General features: G+C 44.8%; 1 protein-coding gene across 3 annotated transcripts in view; it reads left to right on the forward strand.

Moving 5' to 3' along the window:
- LOC121553329 (sodium/calcium exchanger 1) overlaps positions 1-22,500 on the forward strand; it is a 169,300-nt gene that overhangs the window by 109,348 nt on the left and 37,452 nt on the right. Inside the window, exon 3 of one of the 3 annotated variants that reach the window (XM_041866358.2) lies at positions 21,426-21,550. In XM_041866358.2, the coding sequence (XP_041722292.2) occupies positions 21,426-21,550 (125 nt within the window). Of the gene's footprint in view, positions 1-21,425; positions 21,551-21,993; positions 22,098-22,500 lie in introns of all 3 variants that reach the window. The other 2 variants (XM_041866359.2, XM_041866360.2) reach the window with 2 other exon arrangements.

Consider the following 22,500-nt stretch of genomic DNA (forward strand, 5'->3'; position numbering starts at 1 on the left):
TAGGGCGATACTCTTTTGCATTATTCTGTAGAGATTCTGTATCTCTGTATCTCTCTCTCGCTTTCTAGCTCTCTTTCTTTCTCACTCTCTCTCTGACAGTGCATCAGAAGCCTGTTAACGCCCTGTGAGTCGCTGCAGTGGGTAGACTGATGTTCCTGCTGTGGCAAAGGGCTCTCTGTAGTGCAACACACAAACACACACACACACATAGTTTGTGTCTTGCACTACAGTCTCTTTTTTTCTCTGTCTCTACTGGATTTTTGTCTGTCTTTCTCTGCTCTTCCATGTTATAAACAGGTTATAAACAGGGCAGTTAAGCATGGTTTGTGTAAACAGAGTTGGTAGTTGTGGGTTAATGTTTGAATGTGTGAACAGACAGACATATAGCAGTTACACACCAGAGGAGGTCTGGCCCCTGCCTGGCCCCTGGCCTCTGAGGTCCTCTACCCATAGTGTGATACTGTACACACACCTGGAGTGTCTGAGACACCGCAGCCCCCTGTACACACACCGTCACCAATTACATTGTGTGTGTGTGTGTGTGTGTGTGTGTGTGTGTGTGTGTGTGTGTGTGTGTGTGTGTGTGTGTGTGTGTGCGTGTGTGTGTGCGTGCGTGCGTGCGTGCGTGCGTGCCTGTGTGCATGAAAAGTACATTGCTTAACAGCTCTCATATGACGTCAGTGCTGTTAATTGAGAGAGCCTGGTGGAACTGGAAATGATTTTACGGATTTATGTTGTGTGGTTCTCTTAAACTAATGTTGTTTTGCAACCATGCTTCAGTATCTCTACAACCCTCATTTCTATAGTGAAGAATAGCTGCAGTAGTGTCATTTTAGAATGGCCTGGTTGTTTCCCAGGCTGATTGACTGATTGATGCGTGTGAACTGAGCGTCTCCAGGTATTAACTGGGCTTTACTCTCCTGGTGGAGTGGTCTCAGGGGAGGCAGTTTAGACAGAGCTGGGAGACTGGCTGATCCTCCTCTCTATAAATTGAACATGAATCCCCATCACATCGATGTAGACATTGAGCTATAGGACTATAGGCTACCATAGTCATGAAAAAGAATGAGATGGATTTATGCAACAAAGAGTTTTGGATTTATGCTAAACAGAGTTAGCCTAGCGCCTCACAAAATAAGTGCTTGATGTAGGCTAACTCACCTTGTCCACCAGACCACCACCAACAGGCCCAACATGACCTGTTTTAACACTCACACGTACAGTACACTACAGCACATTACTAAAGCAATCTGTGGCTAATCCCTCAGAGATACACTGTGACTCATCTGTTTGCACTCACAGGTGCGAAGGTGACCCCATTCTACTCTCTCACAGGCACTCTGCAGCAATCTTTCTATCTCTCTCTCCCTCCACTCTCTCTCCCTCCCTCCTCTCTCTCCCTCTCTCCCTCCACTCTCTCTCCCTCACTCCTCTCTCTCCCTCCTCGCTCTCTCCCTCCCTCTAGCATCTCCTCTAGGACTGGATTCAGTAACTTCCCATGTTGTAGATTCAACTCTTGTCTTCAGTCTTCAGGCTGGGGGGGAGAGAGAGGATCACTGCAGCTCCTTGGGATGCTACATAATGAATGGTCATCTAAAACAAACCACTTCAATGTTTAAGTGCTCTTATCTCTTCCACTCTTAATGGGACTTTGACAGCATTGTTGCCTTGAGTGGAAACTAGTTTAGATTTAATTAAGTCACTTAAAGTGTGCCACACATAGTCAAAGACTATTCCCTAAAGTGCTGCTTTATAACTAACTATAGACAGAGAGAGAAAGAGAGGCAGAGAGAGATAAACCAAGGAAGTGTGAGACGGGGCTGAGAGAGGAAAAAATTGAGACAAAGTGAGAGAAAATGGCCCCTGTTCCTATTGCACTGCAGTGCTCCCTTAGTGTCTGAGATACAGATATGTCAACACACAAACACACACACACAGAGAGAGAGAGAGAGAGGGGGGGGCAGACTGTAACCTTGGCTTAAAGGCCCAGTGCAGACAAAAACATGATTTTCCTGTGATTTATATATATTTGCATACTATGAGGTTGGAATAATACGGTGGAATTGTGAAAATTATGATAATGCCCTTTTAGTGTAAGACCTGTTTAAAAAGACCGTCTGAAATTACAGTTTTGGCCTTCCATGGTAACATCACCATGCGGTAAATTGGTTAATATACCAATAAGTTCCAAACCTCTCTGCCAATAACATTATTTTCAGTTTTCCCTTATCCACTCAGACCACTCCCAGACAGTCCCAGCAAAATTCTTGCTAAGAAGCTATTTTTGTCCACTTAATTGTTACCCAGAAATGATTTGATATTGAGATAAAAACATCTGCATTGGACCTTTAAGGCAGCAGCATGGCTGGCTTACCGCTGGGGAGGTGTATTGAGACAGCTGACACTACAGAACCATCTATATGTGATGTCACACACACACACACACACACACACACACACACACACACAGGAGGTGTATTGAGACAGTTGGCCTGTCGTGAGAAGTAGTCACTACACACACTCTCCCTCGAGACAGGGGATTCTCTGTATGTATTTACACAGTCAATGATGTGGCTGAGTTCTGAGGATCCAGCTTTATCCGTCCTTCTGTCTGTCTGTCTGTCTGTCTGTCTGTGGGTCTCTCACACTGTGTGGAGAAATGACCTAATTTGACTCTCATGGCTGACCTGCTCAATGTGCTCATCCTTTCTGGATATGTGATGCTCAGTACTGAGTGGCGCAGTGGTCTAAGGCACTGCATCGCAGTGTTAACTGTGCCACTAGAGATCCTGGTTCGAATCCAGGCTCTGTCGCCGCCGGCCGCGACCGGGAGACTCATGGGCGGCGCACAATTGGCCCAGCGTCGTCCAGGGTAGGGGAGGGAATGGCCGGCAGGGATGTAGCTCAGTTGATAGAGCATGGCGTTTGCAACACCAGGGTTGTGGGTTCGATTCCCACGGGGGGCCAGTATAAAAAAAATATGTATTCACTAACTGTAAGTCGCTCTGGATAAGAGCGTCTGCTAAATGACTAAAATGTAAATGTAAATGTACTGTGAATATTATATACAGTGATGCTGACATTATATAATGCAACTGATGTGGCGATGTATGAATTAACACGGCGGAATTGATCCCCTCCTCGTCTCACTGTGTTGCGTTTGACAGGGATGAGTTGACATTACCCCAAAACAGTCTGCCTACAGTATTGTTATGAACAGTGAGTGCCTCTGAACAGACAGCAAACTCACATTCACTGGAGTTACATAAGTGATCATTTAGTTTGCTTAGCTAAAGTGTACTCTTTAAAAGGTCCTGTGTCCGGCCCCAGAGAATGATTGACATTTGCAGAAGGCGGATGATGTATTGTTGTTGGGACTAGGAGATCGAGAGGAGAGGAAATGTAAGGAGAGGAGAGGAGACATTAGCAGAGGAGAGGAGATGAGAGGAGAGGAGATGTAAGGAGAGGAGAGGAGACGAGAGGAGAGGAGATGTAAGGAGAGGAGAGGAGAGGAGCGGAGACATTAGCAGAGGAGAGGAGACGAGAGGAGAGGAGATGTAATGAGAGGAGAGGTAAGGAGAGGAGACATGAGGAGAGGAGACGAGAGGAGAGGAGATGTAATGAGAGGAGAGGTAAGGAGAGGAGACATTAGGAGAGGAGAGGAGACGAGAGGAGAGAAGATGTAAGGAGAGGAGAGGGCAATATCTATAGGCTTGCAGAGGCAGCTCTCACAGACAGCCGTCAGTCCTCTTAACCCTCCTATTATGTTTCGGGTCAATTTGACCCATTTCACTTTTGAGTTGTCTAAAACACTAGTTAACCTCTCTTTTTCTCCATGAAATTAAATGACTTTTCCTCATTTAGGGTCATGAACCTAACTGCAAAATGTGGACACACTGATGTGTTGTGGAATGTCTGTGTAGATTTTGTGTAGAAACATGATGTTGTGGGTCATTTTGACCCGGAGGCTTTCATGTGTATAGATATTTGCACAGGTCCAAAATAAACAAATGTCTTTGATGTATTTTATTTTGACTGGTTCTGGTTGCAATTCTATAATTATGTTTGTGGGAAAAGGAGCTTTCCCAAGCTTCTCCTTCTCAGTGTGAGAGCAGCAGATCTCTGACACAGACACTGAAAAATGAGCTCCAAAAGATGTTCAGTCAATGAAGCCTTATCACAAATTCTGGACTGTGACAGTGAAATAGAAAAAGAGGTTTCAGAGACAGAGGACATTTCAGAGGTAGAGGACAATGCTGTTGATGATCCAGATTGTGAATTTTTCTTTGGTGAAGAGGATTCAGTCTTCCATACCATCGCCTCCATCAGATGAGAGAGAGCATGCAACAACCATCATCCAGAGAAGAGAGGACATGGAAGTCTAAAGATTATAATATAGAATGGTCACCATCACCACAACGAAGTCAAGGTTGACTGTCAGCTTCCAATGTAATCAAAATTGACTGTCTTGAGTGTGTTTAAACTGTGCGCGTCAATCTGATCCATACCACAATGGACTTAATTTTTTTTCAGCAAAGCACCAGGGTTAACAGGCTTCACACACCATCTGTACAGAGAGCTTCCCTCAAGCTTCCCTCTCTGACTTGTTTCCTCTCCCTCCATCATTCCCTCCCTTCTTCTGTTTCTCACTCCCATCCCCCTCTCCCCCCTCCCTCGTGCCATATCTCTCTCCCCTTCCTCTGTATTGTATAACAGTGTTGATGTAGTCATCATTCCGTCAGTAGTTGACATGTAAGAATCATGAAAGGGAGGGGGGGGGCCTTGTGCCATGAAGCCTTAATAACTGCATCACGCAACGCAACACAGTGTGTCATAACGCCCTATCTCTGCCACTGTGTTGTGTTTCCATCCAATGCTGTGACTGACTTACTGACTGACTGCCCATGCACGGCTTATCGGCGTTATCATGCAAATTCCTACTCAATCAATAGCAAACAGGCTTACTGTAGTCTATTCTGGGATGGCTAACTAGATTTCATTTCCATTATTTATGGAGTTAGCCTAGCTCTCCTCTTGTTCTTCCTTTCAGGAATGATCTAAAGGAACTGGGAACATCAGCTTTTCCTTGTTTTCCTAAAAGGCCCATCTGTGCGGTTGTAGCTTATTCAGCACTAACTCCAATTCATTATTCCAGCCATTGTCCGTGGAAGCGGGCCTCGCACATGAAAGGGCTCTAATTCCATCTGAACAGATAAGGCCTGATTCAGACTTAGAAATGTACGCTTTTCCTACGCACGCATTTCCTACGCACCTCTCAGTAGTTGGTATTCAGACTTATCTTATGCAAGAGCGTAACAGGCTTTGCAGGCATGGTTCCCTTGCGCGAGAGGAATAAATTATTAACTACTGAAAACCCTCCCACTTTCTGGCCAACAGAATTTCTCGTGGAGTTTTCATTCAATAGGGTTTTCAGTACATTAATCTATAGCCATCCCTTTAAATTAGGTGCACCTTTAATTATAGTTTTCTCAACAGACTCATTAGAATATACAGTGAGGGAAAAAAGTATTTGATCCCCTGCTGATTTTGTACGTTTGCCCACTGACAAAGACATGATCAGTCATCATTTTAATGGTAGGTTTATTTGAACAGTGAGAGACAGAATAACAACAAAAAAATACAGAAAAACGCATGTCAAAAATGTTATAAATTGATTTGCATTTTAATGAGGGAAATAAGTATTTGACCCCTCTGCAAAACATGACTTAGTACTTGGTGGCAAAATCCTTGTTGGCAATCACAGAGGTCAGACGTTTCTTGTAGTTGGCCACCAGGTTTGCACACATCTCAGGAGGGATTTTGTCCCACTCCTCTTTGCAGATCTTCTCCAAGTCATTAAGGTTTCGAGGCTGACGTTTGGCAACTCGAACCTTCAGCTCCCTCCACAGATTTTCTATGGGATTAAGGTCTGGAGACTGGCTAGGCCACTCCAGGACCTTAATGTGCTTCTTCTTGAGCCACTCCTTTGTTGCCTTGGCCGTGTGTTTTGGGTCATTGTCATGCTGGAATACCCATCCACGACCCATTTTCAATGCCCCTGCTGAGGGGAGGTTCTCACCCAAGATTGGCCCCGTCCATCGTCCCTTTGATGCGATTAAGTTGTCCTGTCCCCTTAGCAGAAAAACACCCCCAAAGCATAATGTTTCCACCACCATGTTTGACGGTGGGGATGGTGTTCTTGGGGTCATAGGCAGCATTCCTCCTCCTCCAAACACGGCGAGTTGAGTTGATGCCAAAGAGCTCAATTTTAGTCTCATCTGACCACAACACTTTCACCCAGTTCTCCTCTGAATCATTCAGATGTTTATTGGCAAACTTCAGACGGGCCTGTATATGTGCTTTCTTGAGCAGGGGGACCTTGCGGGCGCTGCAGGATTTCAGTCCTTCACGGCGTAGTGTGTTACCAATTGTTTTCTTGGTGACTATGGTCCCAGCTGCCTTGAGATCATTGACAAGATCCTCCCGTGTAGTTCTGGGCTGATTCCTCACCGTTCTCATGATCATTGCAACTCCACGAGGTGAGATCTTGCATGGAGCCCCAGGCCGAGGTAGATTGACAGTTCTTTTGTGTTTCTTCCATTTGCGAATAATCGCACCAACTGTTGTCATCTTCTCACCAAGCTGCTTGGCGATGGTATTGTAGCCCATTCCAGCCATGTGTAGGTCTACAATCTTGTCCCTGACATCCTTGGAGAGCTCTTTGGTCTTGGCCATGGTGGAGAGTTTGGAATCTGATTGATTAATTGCTTCTGTGGACAGGTGTCTTTTATACAGGTAACAAGCTGAGATTAGGAGCACTCCCTTTAAGAGTGTGCTCCTAATCTCAGCTCATTACCTGTATAAAAGACACCTGGGAGCCAGAAATCTTTCTGATTGAGAGGGGGTCAAATACTTATTTCCCTCATTAAAATGCAAATCAATTTATAACATTTTTGACATGCGTTTTTATGGATTTTTTTGTTGTTATTCTGTCTCTCACTGTTCAAATAAACCTACCATTAAAATTATAGACTGATCATTTCTTTGTCAGTGGGCAAATGTACAAAATCAGAAGGGGATCAAATACTTTTTTCCCTTACTGTATATAGAGAGAACGGGTTCAGAATATTAGGGATCAATGAAAGTTAAATGTTAAACATGAATATTCGTCTCCTTTTCAGCACCAATTGGTAGATTTAAAAATACTCGGATCTTGTATATTATTTAGGGTTAGGAAAGTATTTCTGAATAATAAAAAACAGGTTTGGAGAGCCTTTATGCACAAAATATATTGGTGAATCAAAAATACAGTGGTTTGATTCATCCTGAAAGTTGTCATATTCAAGTTCAATCCATGATATATTAGAAGGTGAGAAAAGTGTACAATAGGGGTTGATCAGTAGTCCTATAAATCTACCCTAATAATCCTCACTAATCAATGGACTGTGATGACAATGGTCCAGTCGTCGTGAACCGTGCGCCAGGCTCCAGGTTTAAAATGCTACATATGGTCTGCATTCCATAATGATTCAAATAGGATACATGTCCCAAATTATTGCAAAATTTTTAATACTTTAGCCTAATATGATCCACTATTGCTAGCGATCCTCAGGAACAACCACATGAATGTGACAGAGGAAAAAAGGTAAACTAACAATGGAATGGAATGATGCAAAATGTAAGGAAATTACCACTAAAATGGCAGTTATAAATGTGTGTTGGTATAACTGACGGTGGCTACTGATAGTGGCTAATATTTAACATAATACAAATTGTTAAAAATACAGTGAAAAGTCTGGGCATATAATTAAAACATTCTAGAAATCAATATAAAATCAACTTTGGCGCTATAATGTCATTTGCGCATGGCTACAGAAGCCTATAGCTTCGGTCTCCACATTTCATATCTGCAAGTTATAAGGCCAGCATTTCATAGACTTCACTGTGGAAAAGGTGATATGTTGATATGCTTTAGTTTGCTGCCATGTGACTGGTTTCACATTTGTCTCCAGCGATCAGAAGATAAAATATATATAAAACAATTGTCATTTATATTTACAATCCCCTTATCCAAACAGCTTACTCATTTACTAGCTCTTATCAATAGCTCTTGTCAATTTGTAAATTACAGTGCATGGAGAATGGTGTTATTTCTATCTGAAAAAATAAAGTAGATGTTGTTCCACATTGAACTGACAGGTTGCTCGACCTTATTCGTTGTTTCATCACGCGTAAAGGTGGTGGAATTATTAGGGAAGTAGGTAAAGGTCAGAATACGGCATATCTGTAGACACACCTCCGCCACACCTTCATTTCTTTGATCTCCACCTCAAACAAATAGCTGGTGAATAGCTATTCCATGTTTAAGTTCGAGGTCAGAATACGCGTAGAGAGAAAGGTGCATAAAAAGAGAATTCCATTCCATTTACGCACGCTTAACTTGGGTCGGATTTCCCTCCAGTGAGATCAATACCTGGAGTAAGATTGGATAGCACTCTGCTCTGCTCTGCTCTCTCTGTTTCTCTAATAAGATTTCATGTCAGTGGCCTCTCTGCATTCCGTACACCCAGATTATAATTGATTTGTGCTTGTTTTTTCCAGCGTGGCCAGTCATATTGGGCTGCGGCAGCTGATGAAGCATGTGTTTGTTCTTGTATGCTAGAGTCACAAGAAATGAGAGCCTAGTGTGCGTGTGTGTGTGTGTGTGTGTGTGTGTCTGTGTGTGTGTGTGTCTGTGTGTGTGTGTCTGTAGACAGGTTGGTTAATGCCTGACTGTTTTCCAATCTTTGCTATATTTTCTCTCTGTGATTACTCATTCAGTCTGCTTTCATGGTGTCTGTCCATTGGTGTTCCCTCCATCCCTCTGCTTTCATGGTGTCTGTCCATTGGTGTTCCCTCCATCCCTCTGCTTTCATGGTGTCTGTCCATTGGTGTTCCCTCCAGCCCTCTGCTTTCATGGTGTCTGTCCATTGGTGTTCCCTCCATCCCTCTGCTTTCATGGTGTCTGTCCATTGGTGTTCCCTCCATCCCTCTGCTTTCATGGTGTCTGTCCATTGGTGTTCCCTCCATCCCTCTGCTTTCATGGTGTCTGTCCATTGGTGTTCCCTCCATCCCTCTGCTTTCATGGTGTCTGTCCATTGGTGTTCCCTCCATCCCTCTGCTTTCATGGTGTCTGTCCATTGGTGTTCCCTCCATCCCTCTGCTTTCATGGTGTCTGTCCATTGGTGTTCCCTCCATCCCTCTGCTTTCATGGTGTCTGTCCATTGGTGTTCCCTCCATCCCTCTGCTTTCATGGTGTCTGTCCATTGGTGTTCCCTCCATCCCTCTGCTTTCATGGTGTCTGTCCATTGGTGTTCCCCTCCATCCCTCTGCTTTCATGGTGTCTGTCCATTGGTGTTCCCTCCATCCCTCTGCTTTCATGGTGTCTGTCCATTGGTGTTCCCTCCATCCCTCTGCTTTCATGGTGTCTGTCCATTGGTGTTCCCTCCATCCCTCTGCTTTCATGGTGTCTGTCCATTGGTGTTCCCTCCATCCCTCTGCTTTCATGGTGTCTGTCCATTGGTGTTCCCCTCCATCCCTCTGCTTTCATGGTGTCTGTCCATTGGTGTTCCCTCCATCCCTCTGCTTTCATGGTGTCTGTCCATTGGTGTTCCCTCCATCCCTCTGCTTTCATGGTGTCTGTCCATTGGTGTTCCCTCCATCCCACTGCTTTCATGTATCAGCCACTACTGTACCTCCAGTCATTCTAGACATTACTTTAAAGGTTAAATAAAATACACTGGACAGCACCTCAGTCCAGACCTCACCTTACTGTGGGACAGACAGAAGGGTCAGCTAGGGCCAGTTTATTACAAGTCGTTTCCTGTCACATGTTATACTGTAGTCCCTTCTTGTGGACTAATATTCAATGACTCATTTAGGAACAAGAGACAATAAAATAGGAGGAAATGAATGAAACTGTGGTCAAAGTATTAGCTGATCGGACTAACCAGAGCCCTGCTTCTGATGATTTAACCGACCCCTCCTTTCCCTCCTCCCTCCCTCCCCTGACTGCGGTTTCGACCGGCTGCTGCTGGCCCAGCTGGCTCTGATGTATAGGAGAGCTCTGGCATTGACCCAGTAGCCAGTAAAGTTATCGTTTCCCTCCAACAGAAGAAGTGCTCCGTTCAGCACAAAAGCCCAGTGCTGCTCAGAATCCTAAACAGACATCAATTAGTTGACTTACAAAACCCTGCTGTTAAAACTACTTTCTCTCTGCTTTCCACGTTCCCGTCCTCTCGCTCTCCACACCTCTCTTTCTCTCTCTCTCTCTCTCTCTCTCTCTCTCTCTCTCTCTCTCTCTCTCTCTTGTCTCTCTCTCTCTCTCTCTCTCTCTCTCTCTCTCTCTCTCTCTCTCTCTCTCTCTCTCTTGTTCTCTCTCTCTCTCTCTCTCTCTCTCTCTCTCTCTCTCTCTCTCTCTCTCTCTCTTGTTCTCTCTCATCTCTCTCTCTCTCTCTCTCTCTCTCTCGTCTCTCTCTCTCTCTCTCTCTCTCTCTCTCTCTCTCTCTCTCTCTCTCTCTCTCTCTCTCTCTTGTTCTCTCTCTCTCTCTCTCTCTCTCTCTCTCTCTCTCTCTTCTCATGGCATTACTGTCTGAGAATACATATTCCCATTTGGGAGACTCAGGGCTAAATTAAATGTAACTAGCCAAGTATTGGCTTTTCTGGAGAAAAAGAGCACAGAGGAGAGCAGAAGAGAGCAGAAGAGAGCAGAGGAGAGCAGAGGAGAGCAGAAGAGAGCAGAAGAGAGCAGAGGAGAGCAGAGGAGAGCAGAAGAGAGCAGAAGTCTAGCACCATTTGTCTCCCCATCTCATTAGCATTATTTCCCAGAGGCCTTCTCTGTCACGGGTAGTGGGGAGGTGGCAGAATAGGAGATTATATGTAGAAATTCATCCTGGAGAATTTGGATGGGGACACAAATAGAATAGCTATGGGGGGAACTAATCTGAGGATTCCAAATGGATTTCTGGGCACTGCCGAGTCCCTCTAATGATTTTACACAGCCAGTCGGGATCAAGAGATCTGACATGCACACAGAGTGCATACACACAGACACACACACAATACACTTGTACACACACACACACACACACACACACTTGCAGTCAAATACACACATAGCATGTCATTCCTAAGGGTGACAGGCACAGATTTGCACTGGTTTCAATAATAATCTGTGTAAAACCGGACTGTTCTATTTTGGCCTGTGTGTCTGGTTCCTAGGCAAGTGCAGTGGTGATCCTAGGGAGGGTTTTCCATGTTGCCACATTGGCGGCTATGTGCCCAAATGCCCGAGACAATTTAATTAACTCCTTTGGGACTGTGGATGAGAAACCACCAACAGTTCTGGTTGAGTTATATACTTTTTATAGAAGTATTACACTGGTACCATAACTGTAATTGAACCAATGGCAGTCTCATCTTTCACCATTTAATCACTTACAGTATTATTGGAACATGTATGTAGCAGGCCTACACAGTAGACCCTCTCAGCTCCTTGGGTTGGTTGGATCGATAAAAGCAGTAGTCCCTCTCTGTGTCCATTTGGTGTTTCATTTGCGTGTCTGCTCAGAGTGGTCAGGGTGTCTGCTGTAAGGTTCGATACGAGATTGCCCTCCGTCCTTCCTACTGTCCAGGGCTCATGTCGTCTGGTCAGCTCTGCTCTGCTCTGACCTACTTGGCCTAATGATGGTCGATGCCACAACTGATGATGTTTAATTGGTAGGCCCAGAATGGGTCCCAATGATACACAGTCAGAGAATTCACCTGATCTGGAACAACATGGACAGGCATTTTCTACAGTGTGTCCTTTGATTTAAAAAAAGAGTGACAGTTGGCCACTGGAGCTCTGCTTTACCCTTTAGGGCCCACAGTTGTTCCTGGCTAGGGTCAAGAGTTTTATTTTTCCTGGTCAAGAAAAACTCCTCTTCCCCTAACTATGAGAGTGTCCATAAAATACTGTTGGCTTTACTCATAAGAGTTTGGCTTGACTACAATGGCAGGGATACAGTATCTGTCTAAATAAAGGACATGACATGACTCCCATTGGTGTTGCCAGCTGGAGATGTGTTGTGTTGCATTGTTGTTGCCAGGTGGAGATGTGTTGTGTTGCATTGTGAGTTGGTTAGGTAGGGATGTCACCTTGACCATGTCAGAGCAGAGCAGTAGACGAACATGCAGCCCCCTGGGCCTCTTCCAGCTCCACATTTTATCTGCAGAAACATTAGCACAATATATGATTGCCTCGCCCTGTTCAGACAGTCCCAGCCAGCCCATATGCACCCCAGCCATTCAGCTGCCTTCCCTACTCCCAGCCAAGGAAAACTTGAGTTATTATTGGCCGACGGAGCCAATCTCAACTCTGGAGATGTGTCCTGTCCTTGTAAAAGCTTTCAGGATGATGATCAGGGTAATTGACTCAGAGTACTCTTGGATGTTTTTAACTATAGTAAATGTGCTGGTGGTTGAACAGTTTAACACTCTGTGCCATCGCACCCCGGTGTTGAGGAGGAGTATGAAGGGGATGGCTGGGGTTGATGGGGTTGGCTTTTAGAAGAGGACAGGGTCTGAATTGATGCGTTAGATGTTTTTCAGGACGGAGGACCATGCGTTAGATGGGCGTTGTAAAAGTGGGACAGCAAACGTTTATGTAAGGCTCTGATTAGGGATTTAGCAGGCCACAAGCATTTCCCACAAGCCCCTGCTCTAACAAGGCTTTCCACTCAGGGAAATGTTGAACTGTTAGAACTCAAATCTGAACAAGTTAAAAAAAAATTCGCAACTAGATGAGGACTTTTTCCAAGGTAAGTCTGCATTAAGCAGACACATTCAGATAACCAGTCTTCAAACAAGCACCCTGGGAATTTATTAAACTACACTGTCGGAGCAAAATACTTGATTAAAAATCTGATTTTCTGTGTGATGAAACCATAATCACAAAGGCTTTTCATACTTTGGTCTAATGAAACAAATACACAGATACAATCCCAGCCAGTGTCTGGGGCTTTTAAACACTGATTGGAAAGCTGTGTGTGTGGGTGCGTGCATGCTTGCGCATGGGATAGAGAGATCATTTTTGTGTGTGTGTGTGTTTGTTCTATGGCTTACATGGGAGCTGACCTGTCTTGGACAGTAGGTTCTGCTGGCTGGCCTGTTCACGTCCTGGCTGGCCTGTTCACGTCCTGGCTGGCCTGTTCACGTCCTGGCTGGCCTGTTCACGTCCTGGCTGGCCTGTTCACGTCCTGGCTGGCCTGTTCACGTCCTGGCTGGCCTGTTCACGTCCTGGCTGGCCTGTTCACGTCCTGGCTGGCCATGTTACAGCTGATGTTGTAAACCCTTTCATTTGGGGAGTCCCTGGGATCCTGTCTCCCTCTGGGATACAACTCCATATTAGGAGAGAAGGAGAGAGAGAGAGACAGAGACAAATAGGTAGATAGAAAGAGAGAGAGGAGGGAGAGAGAGAGGAATCATTCTGGTTCTGGTCACCTTTAAACACATATTCTAGTGATTAGGCCTAGTCATAAACCTGAGGACAGACAGATATGGGAGTTTGACTGGCATAGTGGTTCTCCATGACACAGGATGAGGCTGGGTCTGACGCAACATGTTCTGTAAATATACAGTGTAGGCCGTGTTCAGAGACCGAGGAGAAACTACCTCCCAAAGAGAGGAAAGTTCATAAAAGTTAATAGACCAGTTACTTATCATACACAGACTCCACCATCAATATTCTCTAACAGTCAGAGAGACAGAAATATAGACACACAGGCAGACAGACAGATTGTACTCAAGACATGAAGCAGCCATCTATAAGGATGAGAAGTCTAAAAACAGACTTTAGTGTCTCTGAGAAATGACCAGCTGCTCTGAGAAATGAAGGATGCTCATTTAGCCTCCTGAATAAGTGAAGAATTTCTAAAAACAGAGATGCAGTCGGTTTCACATGATAATACGTCTCCTTCAATATTAGAAGGCTATTTATATCTATCGTACTGTCTAATCAGTTTCTCTAATGGTCATATGCCATAATCATTTAGGGGACTTTTTAGGCCTTGCTTTCCAGTATTGCACATTATAACGTTGCTGTTCCATTACGATTGGGCTTTTTTCCCAGTGTTTCTTTCTTAGTGTTATTTCCGCAGTTTGACTATATTGTCATGAGTCTTGTCCTGGAGGCAGAGTGTTCATGAAAACAAAATGTTTATTTTTGGTCTTAATGTAAGGTTAGGGTTAACAGTGTGGTTAAGGTTAGGGTTAAGGTTAGGGTTAGGTTTAAAATCTGATTTTATGACTGTGGCTGTGCCAGCTAATGACCACTGCAGAGCTGCCTCCAGAACAAGATTCATGATGAAAAACGCTAACCTGCGTTGTTTCCAGGCAGGGTGGAATGATCCCCAAAGGCCCAAAGCAACATCCTGCCACTAAAATTGTCGGTTGAAAACTAATAGAAGCCATTATTTTAGGCGGGGGGAAACAGAGCTGGAGCTGGATTGATTGCCAGTTAAAAACTCTACTGTTTCTATTGGCCTGTGCCTGAGAGAGCTGGGGTTATTGTCCATGGTTACAATACAGAGTGATTATTAGACTGTATATGTCTTTTGAAACCGCACATGAAAACAGACCACCCCCACATTCACACTAACACTTTGCACCCACGCTCACACACACACACACACACATACACAAACACGCCTTTGTTTTGTCTGAATCTAAAATCCACCCACCCACAATCTGTTTGCACAAACACAAACATTTAATGGATTTGCCGCCCCAATGGCCAATCCTTATGAAAATAAAGCTACTTGTTGGTGGGTTTTGTTAGATGAGGATTGGCTTATGTTTTATTACTGGGCCATTAAAATGTCTCTGTAAACCGCAGTAAATACACAGTACCAGAACCAGTACCAGGCCCTGGTGTCGTCAATGTGACGGAACACTGTGTAGACTAGGTGAAAAGCTTGAGGAACACCAATCTGACACTGCATTTTTCAGAGCTTAAAATATGTGTTCCCTTCTAACCTGAATTTTCCAATCCAAATACGTCCCGATCTGTTGTGTGTTTTATTGCTTCCTGTGTGTGACAGGGGAAACTCCTAGCTCCTGCATGTCTGCTTGCACGTTGCCTGCTAACGCTCACAGCACCATGGCAACAAGCTGGACAAGCCACAGGGCCTCTCTCTCTCTGCACTCTCTCTCTTTCACTATTCTCTCTCCTCCTCTCCCTCTCTCTGCTCTCTCTCTTTCTCTCTGCTCTCTCTTGTCCCCTCTCTCTCTTTCTGCTCTCTCTCCCTCTCTCCCCCTCTCTCTCTCTCTGCTCTCTCTCTCTTTCTCTCTGCTCTCTCTCGCCCCCTCTCTCTCTGTCTGCTCTCTCTTTCTCTCTCTTCCCCTCTCTCTCTCTCTCTCTCTCTCTCTCTCTCTCTCTCTCTCTCTCTCTCTGCGCTCTCCCTCTGCTCTCTGCTCTCTCTCTCTCCCTCTCTCTGCTTTCTCTCTCTCTATTTCTCTCTCTCTCTTTCTGCTCTCTCTCTATTTTGCAGAGCTCTGATTTACTGTACAGTTGGGTTGGAGTGCGTTGGCATCATTTGTATTAGTGTTTCATTAGCATAGTGTACTGTTAGCTACTGTATCGTAGGTTGTTTTATAAGTGTTGTGGGGCTGTTGGTGTTAGTGCTTCGTTTGGCTAGTCTACAAGTGTGCTGTGCCAGTATGGTGTTTCTCTAGCTAAATTAGCTATAATATCAATGAAGTAATAAAGCAGTGAGGGTCTGTGGGTTTTGTAAGTCTATCTTTGTAGGTGCTGTCTGTGTGAGTTAGTTTGAAGTCCTCTCCTTCCGTTTGGTCTGAGTCTATTTCTATCGCGCCCATTAGGCATGTGAGGAGATGTCAGCTGGCGTCCCTTTAGCCCAACGCTCAGTTGAAAAGCACCCCTGTGTGTGTGTGGGTGTGTGTGTTTGTGTGTGTGTGTGTGTGTGTCACTGCGAGTCACGCTCTTGACAGGGCATATTCCTCAGACTCGCGGACGCGATGCTATGATATTGACAGGCTGCTCCTTTTTACACACTGTAGGCTCTCTGTAGGAAAAAGGCTTTAGAGTGAATAACCTTTTACTGCAGTGGGCTAAATCAGGGTCACAGAGTGTTTCTTGGTAGTCTTAAACAAATCTACTTTGAAACAAAAGTATACACCTCACACACATGGTTATGGGCTTAAAGAAAAGAAGACACCTGTACCATGTCAGATACAGAGTTGAAATGTATTTAATTTTGAGTTTGCATCCAAATATTACACTTTATATACGTCACAGAAGACTGAAATATAACAAAACCGTTTGACATAGAAACACCGGATAAAAAAATAAAAGAAATAAAAAAATATTTATAAATTATGAAATAATGAAATATATTAATAACATTCCACCCATGAGGCCACTAGAGGGCGATTTGACTGCAGGAAAGGGCCACTATCAAAAACAGCTCCCGAGGATAGTGTGAGAGGATTATTTAGGATGTTTTGGTTTTCAAAAAAAGTCAGCTGAAGGTCTACACTGTGTTGCTGTGTGTGTGTGTGTGTGTGTGTGTGTGTGTGTGAGTGTGTGTGTGTGTGTTTGGGGGATTGTGTGATTTCCTTCCATCAGTAGTAGTGTGTGTAGTTTACTGCACAGTGTCTCTGTGGCGTCTCCTGATGCGGGCCAAGAGGAGCCGTGAGTGAGTCTCCCTGCACAAATATTATATTTCATAATCAACACTGTCTTATGTAAGCTCCTGGCAGAGCACACCTCTGTGTTCTCACACACACACACACACACACACACACACACACACACACACACACACACACACACACACTCACACTCACACTCACACTTACACACACTCTGCCATGAGGGACTAGGGGTTAGCTTTGCACTGCACACACACAGATCTATCCCACTCTCTCCTAACATAGTTGTGTACTATACTGTGACAGTCCAGAACCATTTAGCCAAGATCTGGAAACAATCTACACTAGAGCAGTTTTGGTGGCCAAACACAGCGTTGCTGTGACTGAAAGGAATTAGTTAAAAAGCCTTTTGCTTACTTATTAATCCACAGATTGGGTTTCTCTGTGGCTGGGTGGTGTGTGCTGGGCAGCAGAGAATCATAACAGTTTTAAGGCTGTGACTTGATGTACTTTCCACCTCTCCTCTCAAGTAACACCAGTGACAGATTGGCCGTAGAATCGATCCCTACAACAGATGGATTTTCACTGTTCAATAGAGGATGAACTGAGAGAGCAGACAAATAACATACTAGAGCAAAAATGTAGTGAAAATAAAATGGAAAAGAGGGCAGTAGTTGGTATGAATACAGGAAAGAATGAGAGCAAGGGAGAGAAAGAGAGAGAGAGCGAGAGAGAGAGAGAGAGAGAGAGAGAGAGAGAGAGAGAGAGAGAGAGAGAGAGAGACCACAATGTTTATAATCATCACATACACTAACAGCTGTGAAGACATTGTAATTAAAAAACTAAGCCTCTTTCTTTCTTTCTTTCTTTCTTTCTTTCTTTCTTTCTTTCTTTCTTTCTTTCTTTCTTTCTTTCTTTCTTTCTCTCTCTCTCTCTCTCTCTCTCTCTCTCTCTCTCTCTCTCTCTCTCTCTCTCTCTCTCTCTCCCTCTCCCTCTCCCTCTCCCTCTCCCTCTCCCTCTCCCTCTCCCTCTCCCTCTCCTCTCCCTCTCCCTCTCCCTCTCCCTCTCCCTCTCTCTCTCGCTCTCGCTTTGTGATTCCAAGCTGACTGTACTGTAGTCCCAGTGTGGGACCAATCAAACTGGAAGGACATCTGTGATTTGATTAGCCTCTGAGTCTCAAAGCCTTCCCAATATGAACAGAGGACACATACACACAGCCAGCGTGATTTCACAGCTTTTCACCAAGGCAAAGGGTGTAGACATGATTTACTATTTCATGATTTACCAGCTTATCACAGACATAGTTCCTGTCTGCCTCAGGGTCTAGGTCATTAGTACTACAGTGCATTCGGAAAGTATTCAGACCCCTTCCCTTTTTCCACATTTTGTTACGTTAAGGCCTTATTCTAAAGTGGATTCAAATATTTTTTTTCCTCATAAATCTCCACACAATACCCCATAATGACAAAGTGAAAACGTTATTTTTTTATTTTTTTTGCAAATGTATTAAAAATAAAAAACAGAAATACCTTATTTATATAAGTATTCAGACCCTTTGCTATGAGACTCGAAATTGAGCTCAGGTGCATCCTGTTTCCATTGATCATCCTTGAGATGTTTCTACAACTTGATTGAAGTCCACCTGTGGTAAATTCAATTGATTGGACATGATTTGGAAAGGCACACATCTGTCTATATAGGGTCCCACAGTTGACAGTGCATGTCAGAACAAAAACCAAGCCATGAGGTCGAAGGAATTGTCCGTAGAGCTCCGAGATAGAATTGTGTCGAGGCACAGAAGTTTGGAACCACCAAGACTCTTCCTAGAGTTGCCCGCCCGGCCAAACTGAGCAATCAGGGGAGAAGGGCCTTGGTCAGGGAGGTGACCAAGAACCCGATGGTCACTCTGACAGAGCTCCAGAGTTCCTCTGTGGAGATTGGAGAGCCTTCCAGAAGGACAACCATCTCTGCAGCACTCCACCAATCAGGCCTTTATGGTAGAGCGACCAGACGGAAGCCACTATCCAGTAAAAGGCACATGACAGCCCGCTTGGAGTTTGCTAAAAGGCACCTAAAGGACTGTCAGACTATTAGAAACAAGATTCTCTGGTCTGATGAAACCAAGATTGAACATTTTGGCCTGAATTCTAAGCGTCACATCATGCTGTGGGGATGTTCTTCAGTGGCAGGGACTGGGAGACTAGTCAGGATCGAGGGAAAGATGAACAGAGCGAAGTACAGAGAGATCCTTGATGAAAACCTGCTCCAGAGCGCTCAGGACCTCAGACTGGGGCGAAGGTTCACCTTCCAACAGGACAACGACTGCAAAACACAAAGCCAAGACAATGCAGGAGTGGCTTCGGGACAAGTCTCTGAATGTCCTTGAGTGGCCCAGCCAGAGCCCGGACTTGAACCAGATCTAACATCTCTGGAGAGACCTGGAAATAGCTGTGCAGCGACGCTCCCCATCCAACCTGACAGAGCTTGAGAGGATCTGCAGAGAAGAATGGGAGAAACTCCCCAAATTAAGGTATGCCAAGCTTGTAGCGTCATACCCAAGAACACTCGAGGCTGTAATCGCTGCCAAAGGTGCTTCAACAAAGTACTGAGTAAAGAGTCTGAATACTTATGTAAATGTAATATGTCATTATTATTTATTTATTTATATTTGCAAATATTTCTAAAAACCTGTTTTTTCTTTGTCGTTATGGGGTTTTGATGAGGGGGAAAAAAACAATTTAATCCATTTTAGAATAAGGCTGTAATGTAACAAAATGTCAAAAAAGTCAAGGGGTCTGAATACTTTCCGAATGCACTGTATATCACCACTGGTCACTCCTGGACCAATAGGAAGAGATTAGGCCCTGGTCCAAATCTGTAACCAATAGCTACTGCCCTTCCTGATAACAGCCTATTGACTCTGTCCAAGACCGCTGCCAAAACCAACACTGGGACTTACTCAAGCCTTTGATTAATCAAGAAAGAGGTCAACAGTTTGATTCTGTCACATTGGATTCAATGTGAAATGTAATCCGTTGTCTCCCTTTACAAGAGTTGGCAGTGGTTTGTTCTGTGGGTATTGTTAAGGAGAGGAAGTAGTTCGATATTTGAGGGGATAGGGGAGTCACTTAATGTTGTTACAGATGGCATGGGCTGGAGCTGGGATCGTTTTGGGGCAAGGGAGGTTATTGGGAGGCGTTAATTATGTGTTTTGGATTAGTTTGATGGATTTTAGAGCAGAAGGGAGTATCTGGATGTCTGGATGTTGGGGTAAATGTCCAGCAAGGAGCGGTTTATTAGAGGAACATGAGAATTCAGGGCCTTGCAGAGGGAAACAGCGTGAGGGATTTTATGCAGCAAAGAGGGGATTAGCTGACTGCCATTGTAGATGGAGAGGAGGGAGGAGGGGATCAGAGGGGAGGGAGGAGAGGGAGGAGGGGGTCGGGGGGGGGGAAGAAATACAGATACAATAAAAAATGGTTTTCCTTCAGCATTTCAGCCTCAACATTAATATGCTCACACAGGACAAACATGTACACACACACACACACCCAAACACACACGCAAACACTCAGAGGCACACACTCTCACACACCCAATGAATAATAAGCAGTACTTTTAGTACATTTTAGAGGATATGCTGCATTTAAAGCAGGTGAGTGTAGCACTAAGGGGGTGACAGTAAAGTCTTAAGGTCGGTGCACAACCAGCCTATACAGACTACAGTACAGGGAGTTGGAGTTAGACGACTATCAAAACCTACACTGCAAAGTCTCTTATAAAGACAGGGTGACTATGGGTGCAGTTGCACCAAGCAAACAGATGGTGTAACTGTAATGTTTGGTTCTCTGTTTTTGCAGGTAAATGTTTGGTATTTGCTGTTGTCGTGACATAAGTTACAGCATAGATCAGTGAGTGGTGTGGTGGTGGTGGTGTTAGCATAACTATGGAATGATAAACAGTGTGACCTCTTGTACAGAGAGGTGTTTTTCCTACAGTATCCCACTGTGTTGCCGTGGGTGATGCTGCATTGGGCCAGTCAGAGTCCAGCTCAGCACTTCTAGGATCAGTCTGTCTCTGTCAGACCCCTCTCAGGGCTGGACCATGGCTAGGTCACCTCACTTACACACTCTGATCTACTTATGAATAGCCAGTACCTGACGCCCCACTTCAACAGATGTGTGTGTAGCAGGAGTTCAAATAGTCAATATCATCATAAAGTATGATGAGAGATTAGGCAGAGTTGTTTCAGAATGTGATCTCTTGGTTTGAGCGTGATATGTGATTGAGATGTTATTCATCAAGTGCCATTTTTCCGTTTATTGATCAAAGCATTCAAAATCATCTCAGTTTTCTACTCATCATCCTCTCCACCTCTCTGCCTGCTGCCAGCTGCCTGCCTCTGTTCTGTTCTGCTCTGTTCTGCTCTGTTCTGCTCTGTTCTGTTCTGCTCTGTTCTGTTCTGTTCTGCTCTGCTCTGTTCTGCTCTGTTCTGCTCTGCTCTGTTCTGCTCTGTTCTGCTCTGTTCTGCTCTGTTCTGCTCTGTTCTGTTCTGCTCTGTTCTGCTCTGTTCTGCTCTGCTCTGCTCTGTTCTGCTCTGTTCTGTTCTGCTCTGTTCTGTTCTGCTCTGTTCTGCTCTGTTCTGTTCTGTCTCTCTCTGTTTCCTGCTTTATACTCCGACCTGTCGTTTCCTCACTGTCTCTTCCTTCTCTTCTCTTCTTCTCCTCCTTCAGTAAAATGATAAAGGTAAGAATCGTTGACGACGAGGAGTATGAGAAAAACAAGACCTTCTACGTGGAGATTGGAGAGCCTCGCCTGATGGAGACCAATGACAGTAAAGGTGGGGGAGATAGTCCTGGTGGGTACAGGTGGGGGGGTCAGACCCTTCTACCCTGACCTCTGATGCTGGGCCCGGCGTCCGCTGCACCGCGCTATACTGCATGTTCACACCAGCAGGGGGCACCAGGAGGAGGCTGCTGGGTAGAGAGCGTTCATATCACCACAGGACAGAGTAGGACTGCCAGTTACACACACCAAGCAGCAGGCTCCTCTCCCACTCACCAAGCAACAGGCTCCTCTCCCACACACCAAGCAACGGTCCTCTCCCACTCAGTGTGCCCTCAGCAGAAGTGAACGTGCAGCGGCCCACCTTGTGTCACCACCACCTCTCATTCCCACGACTGGTCAAGTGTGTGCGTGTGTGTGTGTGTATTTGTGTGTGTCCTTGTGCCTGTGCTTATGTGTGTTTGTTTAACATGCATGGTTCCAACCCCCCTACGTTGTTGTTTTGTGTCCCTGCAGGAAGACCATAACCATTAAAATACTTGACCGCGAGGTGTATGATAAGCACAGCTTCTTCACCCTAAAGCTGCAGACGCCACACTGGAGAACGAGAGGCTGGACAGGTGTGAGACTGCTGACCAATTAAACACACTGGAGCTCACTTGGCTCCTCTCCTCTCCTCTTCTCTTTTATTTTCTCCTCCTTTACTTTGTTACTTTCTTCCTTGCTTTTCTGTTCTAATCTGTTCTCCTCCTCCTCCAAAGTCATTATTTGACTCAGTGTACTCACACCTTTCCTCTCCTCTCTCTCTCCCGCCTGGCTAACTGCGATTCTCACTTTGCTCAACTTCCTGTGTCCGATGACCTTAACAATTCACACCTACAAAGACAATGCTCGTCCAACTCTGTCCTCAAGGGTCCTAGTGCATTAGTGGACATATGCCTGACTAAAATGTTGCATTCTGATGATAGGATATTTATAGGATATCCTTCCCACAAAGTTTCTCTATCCCATATTCCTCAGCAG

This window comes from Coregonus clupeaformis, chromosome 37 (genome assembly GCF_020615455.1).
Source record: "Coregonus clupeaformis isolate EN_2021a chromosome 37, ASM2061545v1, whole genome shotgun sequence".
NCBI classification, from domain to species: Eukaryota; Metazoa; Chordata; class Actinopteri; order Salmoniformes; family Salmonidae; genus Coregonus; species Coregonus clupeaformis.